Source organism: Salmo salar, chromosome 22 (genome assembly GCF_965601325.2).
Source record: "Salmo salar chromosome 22, fSalSal1, whole genome shotgun sequence".
NCBI lineage: Eukaryota > Metazoa > Chordata > Actinopteri > Salmoniformes > Salmonidae > Salmo > Salmo salar.
In genome coordinates this window covers 14,840,866-14,857,279 of record NC_138312.1, presented here as the reverse complement: position 1 = coordinate 14,857,279, position 16,414 = coordinate 14,840,866, and the positions used below count along the sequence as shown (strand labels likewise).

At 42.6% G+C, this 16,414-nt stretch overlaps 1 protein-coding gene across 1 annotated transcript; it reads right to left on the bottom strand.

Annotated features, from left to right (window-relative positions):
* Nucleotides 1-18: 18 nt before the first annotated feature.
* On the bottom strand, nt 19-16,273 carry LOC106582836 (myb-related protein B). Its single transcript, XM_014166335.3, has 15 exons — nt 16,030-16,273; nt 15,422-15,515; nt 15,247-15,318; nt 14,987-15,079; nt 8,838-9,058; nt 8,467-8,611; nt 6,803-6,856; nt 6,344-6,550; nt 5,889-6,161; nt 2,878-3,050; nt 2,664-2,763; nt 2,445-2,552; nt 2,202-2,318; nt 1,979-2,110; nt 19-1,878 (listed from the first exon to the last, which is right to left on the bottom strand). Exons 1-15 carry the CDS (start codon nt 16,047-16,049, stop codon nt 1,750-1,752), a joined length of 1,938 nt encoding a protein of 645 aa, XP_014021810.2. The 5' UTR covers nt 16,050-16,273; the 3' UTR covers nt 19-1,749.
* Nucleotides 16,274-16,414: the final 141 nt, after the last annotated feature.

Sequence of the window (16,414 nt, the reverse complement as noted above, 5' to 3'; positions counted from 1 at the left end):
AGGTCAATAAAAGGTAACTTCTAAGATGGCATCATAGATTTATTACTTGTTCAATCACACATTGTTTAAATGCAAGAACAATTTTACAAATTGTTGATAAAATTATATATATTTTTACATTAGTCAGCAGATGATTTACTCATACAGCTTGTTATCTGCAAGCATAAAATGTATCTGTTTTCAGCAGAAACATTGTGTAATTCAAAGCACCACAATCTTATCAAATCTATACAATTCTGGACATGGGAATAGGGCAACCTGAGTGTATGACGGTTCTTCTACAGTGATTCATATTCACATCACATTCTTCTATTCTTAATAAAATAGTAGCCTATAATAAACCTAAGATTGGCTAGTAGACTACATAACGTAAAAATAGATTATAGAAAACAAACATTTTAGCAACCCCTCAACAACTCTCTGTTCACTTGTGTCAACTTGTTTCCATTCATTACTGATTGATCAAGTAATCAAATGCACGGGACAGTTACAACCGAAACTCAATACTGATTGATGTCAGTGCAAAATGACATGTATACTTGAGATATCAAAATGAAAACATTATGATAGACCTTTACATTACTTTTGAGTATGACAAACGTGATGCAAGTATGGATTATTCAATTGTTGATGGACTGTGGTAAAACTTACTAGGAAATGGTGTGTGTAGATTCAGACAGCATTACATTTGGAAAAACTTGAAATAACATAAAGTTGCCCTACAATAAACATTTTTTCAAGTATCCACTACTTCAGTTCAGTTGAGCTTGCTCAACATAGCACTGCATCAAAAAAACATTTACAAAACCTTTTAGAAACCTATAACAAACATAACCTTGCTAGGAAAGAATACCAACACAATAAGTTTTGAATAGTCACATTAAACACGTTTAACACAATGAAGATGTCTGCACAGCAGAGAGTTATGCCACATTCACGTCCTCGTCAGAACTTCCTATTTCTTAGTTGTGACGACGGAAATACGACTTTGTTTCATTCATGTACTTTTTGGTCAGAACAATTCTTCAACCAAAGCTTGATAAACTAGCTACTTTGCTAATAATAAACAGCTAGCTTGCTTAACATTGACAATATCGTCAAACTAGCTACATTCTCCATATTGATAAGGTTGTAGTTGTCAAAAACTGATGTCATCTTTTGTTTGAAAAGGTAAAAGAGCACTGGTGAAACATCACAACTCTGCAACAACATTTTCTCACTTGTAATCCAACTATTTATTTAACCCTTATTCCACCAGGTAAGTTGACTGAGAACACATTCTCATTCACAGCAACGACCTGGGGAATAGTTACAGGGGAGATGAATGAGCCAATTGTAAACTGGGGATGATGGTATGAATGGGAATTTAGCCAGGACCCCGGGGTTAACACCCCTACTCTTATGATAAGTGCCATTGGATCTTTAGCGACCACTGACAGTCAGGACACCCGTTTAACGTCCCATCCGAAAGACGGCACCCTACACAGGGCAACGTCCCCAGGTCACTGCCCTGGGGCATTGGGATATTTTATTTTAGACCAGAGGAAAGGGTTCCTCCTACTGGCCGTCCAACACCACTTCCAGCAGCATCTGGTCTCCCATCCAGGACCAACCCTGCTTAGCTTCAGATACAAGCCAGCAGTGGGATGCAGGGTGGTATGCTGCTGGCATAGAGGGTTGTTAGGAATTTCCCCAACTCTGACAGCATGTGAACACGGCATAAGTGAGAACTTGGTAGTGAGGGAGGGCTCAGGACAGGATGCGGGCCCGGTTGGGAGCGTGGGATTTTAGTGAGCGGAGATAACATCTAGCTTTCTCTGTCATTATAAGTTGGTCCTTAGTCCGTCCACATACCACTGCTTCCCATGCCTGGGACATCTAAGGACACAAGAAAGCATATCAATAACTTCAGATACAAACAAACGAGGGAAATACATATTATAAAATATGACAAGACGTATAATATTATGATACTTACTGGGGTTGGTGGCACTGTGTTGGAATATGCACAACTCTCCCTGGGTCCTAAACAGAAGCCCTGATCCAGAACATTCTCCTCTTTATATTCCCTCTTCATGCAAAAGGATGAGGAGTTGAGAGACGTCTCAGCCTGTAACAAAGACAAGACAAAATCCAAAATCAATGAAAACACTATAAAAAAATAACAGCATAAGCATTTCATCCATGTCTAATGAATGTACCTTAGGACAGGGTTGGGGCCCAAACTTAATGGAATGATGCCTGGAGGTGACCGTCTCTTTGCAGTCCATGACATCCAAGGCCAGAGATTTACGCACTTTCTTCATTGTAGGTCGATGCTGGAACCAAAAGGAATGGACCACATATTCAGACCATTCCATAAAACTGAGAAGCAGCATTGGTTGAAGTAAATGATGGTTCTTCTTAGGTGTAAACTTCCTCCTGCCATCTTTCATCACACTCACCACCTGCTTGCGTCTTTGCTCAAGTGGACTCTCATCCGTCACGATCAGCTCAATCCCAGTCTCTTTCAAGAGGACTTCTTTCAAGTCCTCCTCGTTCGGAGTCTGAGGCTAAGACATAAAGAAAGAAAATGTTTTTTTTTTCAGTGAAATATTGAATAAATTACCCACACAGACAATTAAGTTGCTTTCGTTGACATCTGTAGCGAATGAGGGACTCACCAGAGGCTGCAAAGGACCATACTTCTCCATGGCATTTTTGAATGGAGTTGGAGTCCGCGGGGTGGTGTCAAGATTTGACTTGTGGTTGGGTGTGATGAATCTTTATGAAAATTAAAAATGAAATAACATTTTGCCACAAGGGAGTCATCATATTGCATCCTAATAATCACTTATTACATACAAGAAATGTGTGTGTCAATGACTTATTACATACACTGAGTTTGAGTACAGCTTGGATGCAAACACAGAGTTTTCCTTCTGGGTGAGTGGAGTCTTGTCGCGGTGTAGTGGTGTGGTACCCGCAGACTTCTGACTACAGACTGGGGTAGAGGTGAGGGATGGATTCTCCAGTTCAAAGTTGTCCTGTTTGGTCCACATGTTGAGGAACTGGAAACATATTCAAAGTAACGTGACCCCCAACATCCATTTGCAATCATACCATATAAATAAAAATATGGAATTTAACGTGAGGGATATAACAAATTGGTCGAATGTGTTTTTGGCAACATCATTCGTGACAGTTGAAAAATATGGCAAACTGGATGGTCTTCAGAGATAGATGGATAACTAATGTAAAATATACAGTGTACGTAAAATGTATGTAGCAGGTATAAACTGGAAGTAGAAGCCCAAGTGTTGTTGCCAAATTAGTTTACGCCAATTAGGGGGAGTGGTAGAGTTAGGGAAAAATAAAGGAAAATATACACTACCAGTCAAAAGTTGACACACCTACTCACTCAGCGGTTTTTCTTTATTTTTACTATGTTCTACATGGTAGAATAATAGTGAAGACGTCAGAAATATGAAATAACACATGGAATCATGTAGTAAAAAAAAAAAAAAGTGTCAAGAGTGGGCAAAGCTGTCATCAAGACAAAGGGTGGCTACTTAGAAGAATATATAATATATTTTGATTTGTTTAACACTTTTTTGGTTACTACATGATTCCATATGTGTTATTTCATAGTGTGGATGCCGTTACTATTATTCTACAATGTAGAAAAGTAAAGAAAATCACGAATGAGTAGGTGTGTATTAACTTTTGACAGGTAATGTATACTGCCGGTCAAAAGTGTTAGAACACCTACTCATTCAAGAGATTTTCTTTATTTTTACATTGTAGAATAATAGTGAAGACATCAAAACTATGAAGTAACACATATGGAATCATGTAGTAACCAAAAGTCTTAAACTCTTCATAAAGCCACACTTTGCCTTGATGACATCTTTGCACAATCTTGGCATTATCTCAACCAGCTTCATGAGGTAGTCAACCTGGAATGCATTTCAATTAACAGATGTGCCTTCTTAATTTGTGAAATTTCTTTCCTTCCTAATGCGTTTGAGCCAATCAGTTGTGTTATGACAAGGTAGGGGTGTATTCGGAAGATAGCCCTATTTGATGAAAGACCAAGTCCATATTATGGCAAGAACAGTTCAAATAAGCAAAGAGAAACGACAGTCCATCATTACTTTAAGACATGAAGGTCAGTCAATCCATAACGTTTCAAGAACTTTGAAAGTCTCCTCAAGTGCAGTCGCAAAAACCATCAAGCGCTACGATGAAACTGACTCATGAGGACCACCACAGGAATGGAAGACCCAGAGTTACCTCTGCTGCAGAGGATTAGAGTTACCAGTCTCAGAAATTGCAGCCCAAATAAATGCTTCACAGAATTCAAGTAACAGACACATCTCAACATCAACTGTTCAGAGGAGACTGTGTGAATCAGGCCTTCATGGTCTAATTGCTGCAAAGAAACCACTACTAAAAAACACCAATAAGAAGAAGAGACTTGCTTGGGCCCAGAAACACGAGCAGTAGACATTAGACCGGTGGAAATGTGTCTTTTGGTCTGGAGTCCAAAGACGTGAGATTTTTGGTTCCAACCACCGTGTCTTTGTGAGACGCGGTGTGGGTGAACGGATGATTTCGGCATGTGTATTTCCCACCGTAAAGCATGGAGGTGGTGGTGTTATGGTGCTTTGCTGGTGAAACGGTCTGTGATTTATTTAGAATTCAAGGCACACTTAACAAGCATGGCTACCACAGCATTCTGCAGCGACACGCCATCCCATCTGGTTTGGGCTTAGTGGGACTATCATTTGTTTTTAAACAGGTCAATGACCAACAAGCCGCCGCAAAACACCAGTCTCAACGTCAACAGTGAAGAGGCGACTCCGGGATGCTGGCCTTCTAGGCAGAGTTACAAAGAAAAAGCTCTCTCTCAGACTGGCCACTAAAAATAAAATAAGATGGGAAAAAGAACAGACACTGGACAGAGATATGGCTTTTTCTTTGCAACTCTGCCTAGAAGGCCAGCATCCCGGAGTCGCCTCTTCACTGTTGACGTTGAGACCTTTTTTTGTGTGGGTACTATTTAATCAACCTGCCAGTTGAGGACTTGTGAGGCGTCTGTTTCTCAAACTAGACACTAATGTACTTGTCCTCTTGCTCAGTTGTGCACCGGGGCCTCCCACTTCTTTCTATTCTGGTTAGAGCCAGTTTGCGCTGTTCTGTGAAGGGCGTAGTACACAGCGTTGTACGAGATCTTCAGTTTCTTGCCAATTTCTCACATGGAATAGCCTTCATTTCTCAGAACAAGAATAGACTGACGAGTTTCAGAAGAAAGTTCTTTGTTTCTGTCCATTTTGAGCTTGTAATCGAACCCACAAATGCTGATGCTCCAGATACTCAACTAGTCTAAAGAATGCCAGTTTTATTGCTTCTTTAACATCAGAAAAACAGTTTCCAGCTGTGCTAACATAATTGCAAAATGTTTTTTTAATGATCAATTAGCCTTTTAAAATGACAAACTTGGATTAGCTAACACAACGTGCCATTGGAACACAGGAGTGATGGTTGCTGACAATGGGCCTCTGTACACCTATGTAGATATTCTATTAAAATAATCTGCCGTTTCCAGCTACAATAGTCATTTACAACATTAACAGTGTATTTCTGATCAATTTCATGTTATTTTAAAAATGGACAAAAAAAATGTGTTTTTCTTTAAAAAACAAGGACATTTCTAAGTGACCCCAAACTTTTGAACAGTAGTGTGTGTGTGTGTGTGTGTGTGTGTGTGTGTGTGTATGTGTGTGTGTGTGTGTGTGTGTGGGAGAGAGAGATATACATGTACACATACACACAATTCTGTACAAAGCAAAAGGCACTAATAAGTCATCTCACTGTGTGTTAGGTCATGGTGGTCGAGCAATTACCTGTGAGGGAGAGAAGGGCAGGATCTTGACCGGGGTGCTCATGGGGGTCCTGGAATAGTTGGAGTCAGGAGATAGAGCGATGCGACGGCGGCTGCGGCGGGTCAGTATGGAGGGTGGGGTGATTCCTCCAGGGGAGATGGGGATCAGTTCTCCCCGGTTTCCCTTGCTCAGCTCCTGCAGGGCGCTGCCCTCCAGACGGAACTGGGTCCGCTCTGGGCTCTGGCTCTCCTCGGGCAGATCAAAGACAGACATGTTGCACCATCCATCTAGGTCCTGGTGGAGAGCAAGAAACAGTTTATGAAATATCATTTCCCAAGCTAGGTCTGCCCCAAATCTAATCAAACTCTACATCTGGTTTTACATATCTGTTCAAATGTGACTTCTTTGGTGATTTATGCAAAGTATAAGACTAACGTCATGAAACTAAGAAGACTGAGTTTAGGTAGAACTCTTACCCCATCCACCATATCCATCACCTCCTTTAAGCCTGGCCCATTGGGAGAGAGGAAGCCTGAGCTGTCCACCACCCAGCTATTGGTATTCAGTTCACGTCCTGGGGTGTCTGGCTCACTTTTGGGTGTCTTTGACTGTTGAGGAGAGACAGCCTTGTGGGAGCCTGCTTCCCTTGGTCCGCCTCTCACAGTAGATGTAATGGTATTCTCCTGTAGGGGCGACATAAGCTTGAAAATCAGTGAGAGAGTGAGAGTGAGAGAGTAGTACAGATGAACTGAATATGAATGAACACAAACAGCTACCAGAACAATGTGTTCTACCTTGAAAAACAGTATAGGTTGGTGATATTTTAACACGCTCTGCATCTCCTGCATTATATATTTAATCACACAAAAGACTAGTTTATCTGCTTTCCCCCCCCCACATAGAAGGTAGCCGGCATCCAGTGATTGAATTCTTACCAGCAGTGTGGTGTCTTGGTCTGGATCCCTCTCCATAGAACCATCATATTCCATCTGTAGAGACATAATAAATCATGTTTCACAGCACAACATTCAAATGAGGATTACAGTGAGGATAGCACAGATGTTGTCAAACTGATTTCAAGCAGAACCTACAGCTGAAATCAGAAGTTTACATATACCGTAGCCAAATACATTTAAATTCCTGACATTTAATCGTAGTAAAAACACCCTGTCTTAGGATTACCACTTTATTTTAAGAATGTGAAATGTCAGAATAATAGTAGAGGGAATGATTTATTTCAGCTTTTATTTCTTTCATCACATTCCCAGTGGGTCAGAAGTTTACATACACTCAATTAGTAATTGGTAGCATTGCCTTTAAATTGTTTAACTTGGGTCAAACGTTTTGGGTAGCCTTCCACAAGCTTCCCACAATAAGTTGGGTGCATTTTGGCCCATTCCTCCTGACAGAGCTGGTGTAGGCCTCCTTGCTCGCACACGCTTTTTCAGTTCGGCCCACAAATTTATGGGATTGAGGTCTGGGCTTTGTGATGGCCACTCCAATACCTTGACTTTGTTGTCTTTAAGCCATTTTTCCACAACTTTGGAAGCATGCTTGGGGTCATTGTCCATTTGTAAGACCAAGCTTTAACTTCCTGACTGATGTCTTGAGATGTTGCTTCAATATATCCACATAATTTCCCTCCCTCATGATGCCATCTATTTTGTGAAGCACCCCCACAACATGATGCTGCCACCCCCATGCTTCACGTTTGGGATGGTTTTCTTCGGCTTGCAAGCCTCCCCCTTTTTCCTCCAAACATAACGATGGTCATTATGGCCAAACAGTTGTGTTTCATCAGACGAGAAGACATTTCTCCAAAAAGTACGACCTTTGTCCCCATGTGCAGTTGCAAACCGTAGCCTGGCTTATTTATGGCGGTTTTGGAGCAGAGGCTTCTTCCTTGCTGAGCGGCCTTTCAGGATATGTCCTTGCTATTGTTCTGGGATTGAGTTGAACTTTTCGCACCAAAGTATGTTAATCTCTAGGAGACAGAACGTGTCTCCTTCCTGAGCGGTATGACGGCTGCGTGGTCCCATGGTGTTTATACTTGCGTAATATTGTTTGTAAAGATGAACGTGGTACCTTCAGGCATTTGGAAATTGCGCCCAAGGAAGAACCAGACTTACATTTAAGTCATTTAGCAGACGCTCTTATCCAGAGCGACTTGTGGAGGTCTACAATTTTTTTCTGAGGTCTTGGCTGATTTATTTTGATTTCCCCATGATGTCAAGCAAGGAGGTACTGAGTTTGAAGGTAGGCCTTGAAATACATCCACAGGTACACCTCCAATTGACTCAAATTATGTCAATTAGCCTATCAGAAGCGTCTAAAGCCATGGCATAATTTTCAGGAATTCTCCAAGCTGTTTAAAGGCACAGTCAACTTAGTGTATGTAAACTTCAGACCCACTGGAATTGTTATACAGTGAATTATAAGTGAAATAATCTGTCTGTAAACAATTGTTGGAAAAATTACTTGTGTCATGCACAAAGTAGATGTCCTAACCGACTTGCCAAAATAAATTTGTGGAGTGGTTGAAAAACAAGTTTTAATGACTCCAACCTAAGTGTTTGTAAACTTCCGACTTCAACTGTACCTGCTGATCTTTACTGTGGTGGGCCATGCCCTCCTCTGCTTCCCCCTGATGATGCTTCAGAGTAGGATCCACCCCACTAAAGAAGCCCATCTCAACCCTACGCTTGATGGTTGAGTTCCAGCGGTTCTTCACAGCATTATCTGTCCTGGAAGGGCAAATTTCAACATAATGTTGTAGTAATGAAGATGTGAAGTATGAAGGTGAACTAATGATGTGGAACAAAATGCTGTCCCTAAATGTCACTAATCCATTCAAATTGCATTTATCACAAAATATGTGGAGACCAATAAGCTAGTCTGAGTGATCCTGACATTTCAGCACAGACATGGTAGAGGGATTCTCTTAGCTGGAGTACCAGTCAAGACAGTTACCTTCCGGGGAGCAGCTTGGCAATCTCAGCCCAGCGGTTTCCCAGCATGCAGTGGGCCTTGTAGATAACGAGGTCTTCCTCTTTTGTCCAGGAGGACTTCTTCACATCCGGGTTGAGGTGGTTGTGCCAGCGTTCCCTGCACTGCTTCCCCACACGGCCCTTCAGGTGCTTAGCCACTATGGCCCATTGCTTGTTGCCATACCTTTTCACCAGCTGTATCACCTGTGGAGAGGAATGCAGGGTTGAAGTTAGTCTGGAAATGTGGCTCCATGTCTGCAGTACAAGATAAGAGTCAAAGCAGCCAGTGGAAGGTATATTTCTCTCTTGTAGTACAACAGACATGATTCTGAGATCTGACTGGACGACTGTTGATAAAACTCAACTTAGCTGTCACAAAGAAGTCTAGTAGAACTCAAATTTTATTAGTCACATGCGCCGAATACAACAGGTGTAGACCTTCAGTAAAATGCTTACTTACGAGCCCATAACCAACAATGCAGTTAAAAAAATATATAAGAATAAGAGAAAAGTAACAAGTAATTAAAGAGCAGCAGTAAAATAACAATAGCAAGACTTAATACAGGGGGGTGCCGGTACAGAGTCAATGTGCGGGGGTACTGGTTAGTTGAGGTAATAAGTACATGTAGGTACAGTTATTAAAGTGACTACGCATAGATGATAACAGAGTAGCAGCGGTGTAAAAGAGGAGGGGGTGGAGGGGGGCAATGAAAATAGTCTGGGTGGCCATTTGATTAGATGTTCAAGAGTCTTATGGCTTGGGGGTAGAAGCTGTTTAGAAGCCTCTTGGACCTAGACTTGGTGCTCCGGTACCGCTTGCCGTGCGGTAGCAGAGAGAACAGTCTATGACTTGGGTGGCTGGAGTCTTTGACAATTTAAGGCCTTCCTCTGACACCACCTGGTATAGAGGTCCTGGATGACAGGAAGCTTGGCCCCAGTGATGTACTTAGCCGTACGCACTACCCTCTGTAGTGCCTTGCGGTCGGAGGCCGAGCAGTTGCCATACAAGGCAGTGATGCAACCAGTCAGAATGCTCGATGGTGCAGCTGTAGAACTTTTGAGGATCTGAGGACCCATGCCAAATCTTTTCAGTCTCCTGAAGGGGAATAGGTTTTGTCGTGCCCTCTTAACTGTCTTGGTATGCTTGGACCATGTTAGTTTGTTGGTGATGTGGACACCAAGGAACTTGAAGCTCTCAACCTGCTCCACTGCAGCCCCGTTGATGAGAATGGGGGCGTGCTCGGTCCTCTTCTTCCTATATTCCACAATCACCTCCTTTGTCTTGATCACATTGAGGGAGAGGTTGTTGTCCTGGCACCACACGGCCAGGTCTCTGACCTCCTTCCCTATAGGTTGTATTGTCGTTGTTGGTGATCAGGCCTACCACTGTTATGTCATCGGCAAACTTAATGACGGTGTTGGAGTCGTGCCTGGTCGTGCAGTCATGAGTGAACAGGGAGTACAGGAGGGGACTGAGCACGCACCCGAGGGGCCCCCGTGTTGAGGATCAGCATGGTGGATGTGTTGTTACCTACCCTCACCACCTGGGGGCGGCCTGTCAGAAAGTCCAGGATCCAGTTGCAGAGGGAAGTGTTTAGTCCAAGGGTCCTTAGCTTATTGATGAGCTTTGAGGGCATTATGGTGTTGAATGTTGAGCTGTAGTCAATGAATAGCCTTCTCACATAGGTGTTCCTTTTGTCCAGGTGGGAAAGGGCAGTGTGGAGTGCAACAGAGATTGCATCATCTATGGATCTGATAAGGCAGCATGCAAATTGGAGTGGGTCTAAGGTTTCTGGGATAATGGTGTTGATGTGAGCCAATACCAGCATTTCATGGCTACAGATGTGAGTGCTACGGGTCGGTAGTCATTTAGGCAGGTTACCTTAGTGTTTTTGGGCACAGGCACTATGGTGGTCTGTTTAAAACATGTTGAAATTACAGACTCGGACAGGTTGAAAATGTCAGTTAAGACCCTTGCCAGTTGGTCAGCGCATGCTCGTAGTACACATCCTGGTAATCAGTCTGGCCCAGCGGCTTTGTGAATGTTGACCTGTCTAAAGGTCTTACTCACATCGGCTGCGGAGAGCGTGATCGCACAGTCTTCCGGAACAGCTGGTGCTCTCATGCATGTTTCAGTGTCATAGAAGTAGTTGAGCTCGTCTGGTAGGCAAGTGTCACTGGGCAGCTCTCGGCTCTGCTTCCCTTTGTAGTCTGTAATGGTTTGCAAGCCCTGCCACATCCGACGAGAGTCAGAGCCGGTGTGTTACGATTCGATCTTAGTCCTGTATTGGCGCTTTGCCTGTTTGATGGTTCGTCGGAGGGCATAGCGGGATTTCTTATAAGCTTCCAGGTTAGAGTCCTGCTCCTTGAAAGCGGCAGCTCTACCCTTTAGCTCAGTGAGGATGTTGCCTGTAATCCATGGCTTCTGGTTGGGTATGTGTGTACGGTCACTGTGGGGACAACGTCATCGATGCACTTATTGATGAAGCCAATGACTGATGTGGTGTCCTCCTCAATGCCATCAGAGGAGTCCCAGAACATATTCCAGTCTGTGCTAGCAAAACAGTCCTGTAGCTTAGCATCTGCTTCATCTGACCACTTTGTTACTGATCGAGTCACTGGTGCTTCCTGCTTTAATTTTTGCTTGTAAGCAGAAATCAGGAGGATAGAATTATTGTCAGATTTGCCAGATGGAGGGCAAGCGAGAGCTTAGTATGCATCTCTGCTGATAGAAATTTTGTAAAACGAATTTAAGTTTACCTGCATTAAAGCCCCCAGCAACTAGGAGTGCCGCCTCTGTGTGTGCGGTTTCCTGTTTGCTTATGGCGGAATAGAGCTCATTCAGTGCAGTCTTAGTGCCAGCATCAGTCTGCGGTGGTATGTAAACAGCAACGAAAAATACAGATACAGACTCTAGGTAGATAGTGTGGTCTACAGCGTATCATGAGATACTCTACCTCAGGCAAGTAAAACCTTGAGACTTCCTTAGATATTGCGCACCAGCTGCTATTTACAAAAATACATAGTCCACCGCCCCTTGTCTTACCAGACGCCGCTGTTCTATCCTGCCGATACAGCGTATAACCAGACAGCTGCATGTTGATAATGTCGTTGTTCAGCCACAACTCCGTGAAGCTTAAGACAGTTTTTAATGTCCCGTTGGTAGTTTAATCTTCCGCATAGGTCATCGATTTTATTTTCCCAAAGATTGCACTTTTGCTAGCAGAATGGAAGGAAGTCGATGTTTATTTGATCGCCTACGAATTCTCAGAAGGCAGCCCTCCCACTGGCCCCTTTTTCTCCGCCTTCTCACGCAAATAACAGGGACCTGGGCCTGTTCCCGGGAAAGCAGTATATCATTCACGTCGGACTCGTTAAAGGAAAAAAAAGGATTCTGCCAATACATGGTGAGCAATCGCAGTTCTGATGTCCAGCAGTTATTTTTTATCATAAGAGACAGTAGCAGCAACATTATATACAAAATAAGTTACAAACAACGCAAACAAACAAAATAACACAATTGGTTAGGAATAAGTAAAACGTCAGCCTTGTTCTCTGGCGCCATCTTAGTATCTGAACTGATTGCAGGGTTCGTACAGACAGTGGCAAGTCAAATTCAAGGACTTTCATGTACTTTTTCAAGCACTAGTATTTATTTTCAAGGACCATCAATTTGTAATAGTTCTTTTTATGCAATTGTTTCTTGTCACCACCAGATGGCAGTATATCATCACAGCTGCATGAAAAAAAATCAACTTACATCACTACCTTACAAGTTCTACTCAATAATTGCACTACATACATGAACAGTAAGTCAGTACTGATTATGTTGTACTTTGAGTATTGATGAGCAGTTTTGGGACATGACTACTGGTGAACACACATTTCCTATTCGCATTACTACACAATTCCAGCTTAATGACTATTGTATTTTTATTGGGTATTTGGGTTTCTACTACTTAATAGCTATGAAAAAGCAACTAGCTTCCGACTGGCATCTTTAGTGTCACCGGTCGGGAGAAGGGCGGGTGGGCTGTGTGAGGAAAACGGCCACCGGAATAGCAGGAGCATGACTGCCACTTGATAAAGCGGAATATTGCAGGCGCCCTGTGAATGAAGCGATTGGTAAACAAAGCTCTGGAATTTGTTGCAGAGAAAAAGCCACATAATGTAGAACTGGCGCCAGCACAGGATTCAGCGTTGTCCCTTCATGTGGCTCTTCAAGGCCAATTTACCCATGCTCGCAATGTCAAAGTCCGACACATTTTTTGCATCTTACACAATGTGGGATGGTTGGGTCCAATGATGTAGTGGTAAAAAAAGGTGGGTAACTATAATGAACAAAAATGTAAATTCTCAAATGACTCACCTGGTTCATCAACTACTTACTCTTTTCTCTGTATACATAAAAAATGTTGCTCTTGCTGCTGGTGATTCTCTGATCCACCTCTACGCAGACGACACCATTCTGTATACTTCTGACCCTTCTTTGGACACTGTTAACTAACCTACAGACGAGCTTCAATGCCATACAACTCTCCGTCCGTGGCCTCCAACTGCTCTTAAATGTAAGTAAAACTAAATACATGCTCTTCAACCGATCGCTACCAGCACCTGCCCGTCCAGCATCACTACTCTGGACGGTTCTGACTTAGAATATGTGGACAACTACAAATACCTAGATAACTACAAATACCTAGATGTCTGGTTAGACTGTAAACTCTCCTTCCAGACTCACATCAAACATCTCCAATCGAAAGTTAAATCTAGAATCAGCTTCCTATTTCACAACAAAGCATCCTTCACTCATGCTGCCAAACATACCCTCGTAAAACTGACTATCCTACCGATCCTTGACTTCGGCGATATCATTTACAAAATAGCCTCCAACACTCTACTCAACAAACTGGATGGTCTATCACAGTGCCATCCGTTTTGTCACCAAAGCCCCATATACTACCCACCACTGCGACCTGTATGCTCTCGCTTCATACTCGTCGCCAAACCCACTGGCTACAGGTTATCTATAAGACTTTGCTAGGTAAAACCCCGCCTTATCTCAGCTCACTGGTCACCATAGCAACACCCACCCGTAGCAAGCACTCCAGCAGGTATATTTCACTGGTCCTCCCCAAAGCCAACACTTCCTTTGGCCGCCTTTCCTTCCAGTTCTCTGCTGCCAATGACTGGAACGAATTTCAAAAATCACTCAAGCTGGAGACTCATATCTCCCTCACTAACTTTAAGCATCAACTGTCAGAGCAGCTCACAGATCATTGCACCTGTACATAGCCCATCTGTAAATAGCCCATCCAACTACCTCATCCCCATAATGTTTTTTCTTCTTCTCCTTTGCACCCCAGTATCTCGACTTGAACATTCATCTTCTGCACACCTCAGTGTTACTCTAGTGTTAATTGCTAAATTGTAATTACTTTGCCACTACGGCCTATTTATTGCCTTACCTCCCTAATCTTACCTCATTTGCACACACTGTATATAGATTTTTTCTATTACGTTATTGACTGTACGTTTGTTTATTCCATGTGTAACTCGGTGTTGTTGTTTGTGTCACACTGCTTTGCTTTATCTTGGCCAGGTCGCAGTTGTAAATGAGAACATGTTCTCAACTGACCTACCTGGTTAAATAAAGGTGAAATAAAAATAAATTAACAAATTAATAAAACACAGCATGTAAAGTGTTGGTCCCATGTTTCATGAGCTGAAATAAAAGATCCCAGAAATTCTCCATATGGACAAAAGGCAGGATTGAATCTACATTTGCCTGGCATTTTAGCTATCGATGTGACGTTTGGTGGCGCCTAATCAGTCAGTCCTGTACCTGCCTGGCTGAGTGGCAGTGTGGGTGGAATGATCGAGCTAGCCTGGCAACCAGAGCACGAAACACATGAGGAAATAAAACTGGGTAGTCTGCCTGAAAATTAAAGACAAATCAATTTTTCTAATATTTTTCATTAACATCGATCATTTTCTGTTCTCTTATTTTAATTTGAGAAAATGTCAGATTTTCAAGATATTCCAGTAGTTGAATTTCAGAGTGCCAAATTCAAGTACTTTAAGCACCTTGTGTGAACCCTGTGATTGTAGAATGGTCGCCATCAGACCACTTACCTTCTCGTCCTCCTCTTTGGTCCAAGGCCCTTTAACCAGATCTGGATCCAGAACCTTCAACCAGCGGTGCTGGCACTGGTGTTCTGAGCGATTCTGTGCAGAAGGGTTACCATACAGTTAATGATTCCATGCAATAGAAACCACACAACCCTTCAGACAGCAAATTGGAGTCTTTTCTATTTTAAACACTTCAGTTGTATTATTTGCATTGTCAACTGGATATTACAGAATATATACTGTAATCTGTCGATATAACTCACCAGTAAAAAACTGGCTATGTGTTTCCAGTCATTTGGTCCCAGGTTTTGGACCAATGCTTTCAGATTGTCATCCTGAGAATAAAGGACAGCCATTTTATGAAGAGCAAAATAGCCAACTCATCCCCACTTGTTGCAAATAACCAACCATGTCCCCCTGATCTATAAATGAACTCACCTCCTCTTGTGTCCATTTCACTTTGACCTTTCCACAGTCTCTCTGTTCAGCCACATCAGAGTCGGTGTCCTGATACATAGCCTCCTCATCCTCTCTGAAAAGACAAGCAACCAGTCAACAGGGTGTGGCAGAGATCATCTAGAGCATTCTCTAACAGAAACTGACCAGCCCCCAAATCTAGTATGCATGCATTCTATTCCCTGAAAAGTAGCTGGCATGGGTGGGTCGCATGCTTAAATTGTCACACAATACATTTTGATTCACTAGCTACATAGCTAGATACTACAACCAGATTCAGTTAACTAACGTTTGTGGCGGACATTTCGATCTTGCCGGTAACTTATGTACTAGAACATTCCTTAGAATAATTTGCTTCCTGACATTTGGCTAGCTAACGTTCAAAACATCTGACATCACCCCTGGTAGGGTTACAAACGCGCTTTCAAATCACGTAAACGCGCAAAAATAATCAATGACATCCAGTAATCTCAGACATTATAAACGGTGCATAGATCCCTATCCTATTGAAAACATAGGACGTGGAGTCGACGTTGATAGTTGTCCAACAGCTGCTGTAACCTCAACACGGTTAGAATCAGATTACTTACCCGCGCAACCACCAGGACATTTATCTTTGTTTTACCGCTTAAAATACAACTGTATATTTTGTCAACCACGTCGTGCATAGATTCCCAAACTATATACCACGAGCAAATCTGTGTTTATTGTATAAAATCCACGTCCATGAAACTCTATTTGTCGGAGGGCTGGGTACTCCACTTCTGTGTTGCTGACAACACTAACATCAGTCCGCGCTCAAGTTCCTATCTCGCGCGCTTCTTTTTTCTTCTTCTTCTTCTTTGATTTCATGGCGGTCCGCAAACAAACGTTTACAGTGCATGCCGCCACCTACTGTATTGGAATGTACGATCAATCATGATATGCCCAATTCTGTAGTACCGTGAAAATAAACATCTAAAGCAAAGAAATCCA

Bases quoted from the DNA above. Each gene is read 5' to 3' on its own strand.
- LOC106582836 (XM_014166335.3), bottom strand. From the start codon at position 16,049: ATGTCCTGGTGGTTGCGCGG. The intron at 15,080-15,246 runs GTGAGTTATATC...CCTTCTGCACAG, and splicing joins ACATAGCCAGTTTTTTACTG to AATCGCTCAGAACACCAGTG. The intron at 1,879-1,978 runs GTAAGTATCATA...TTGTGTCCTTAG, and splicing joins ACACAGTGCCACCAACCCCA to ATGTCCCAGGCATGGGAAGC.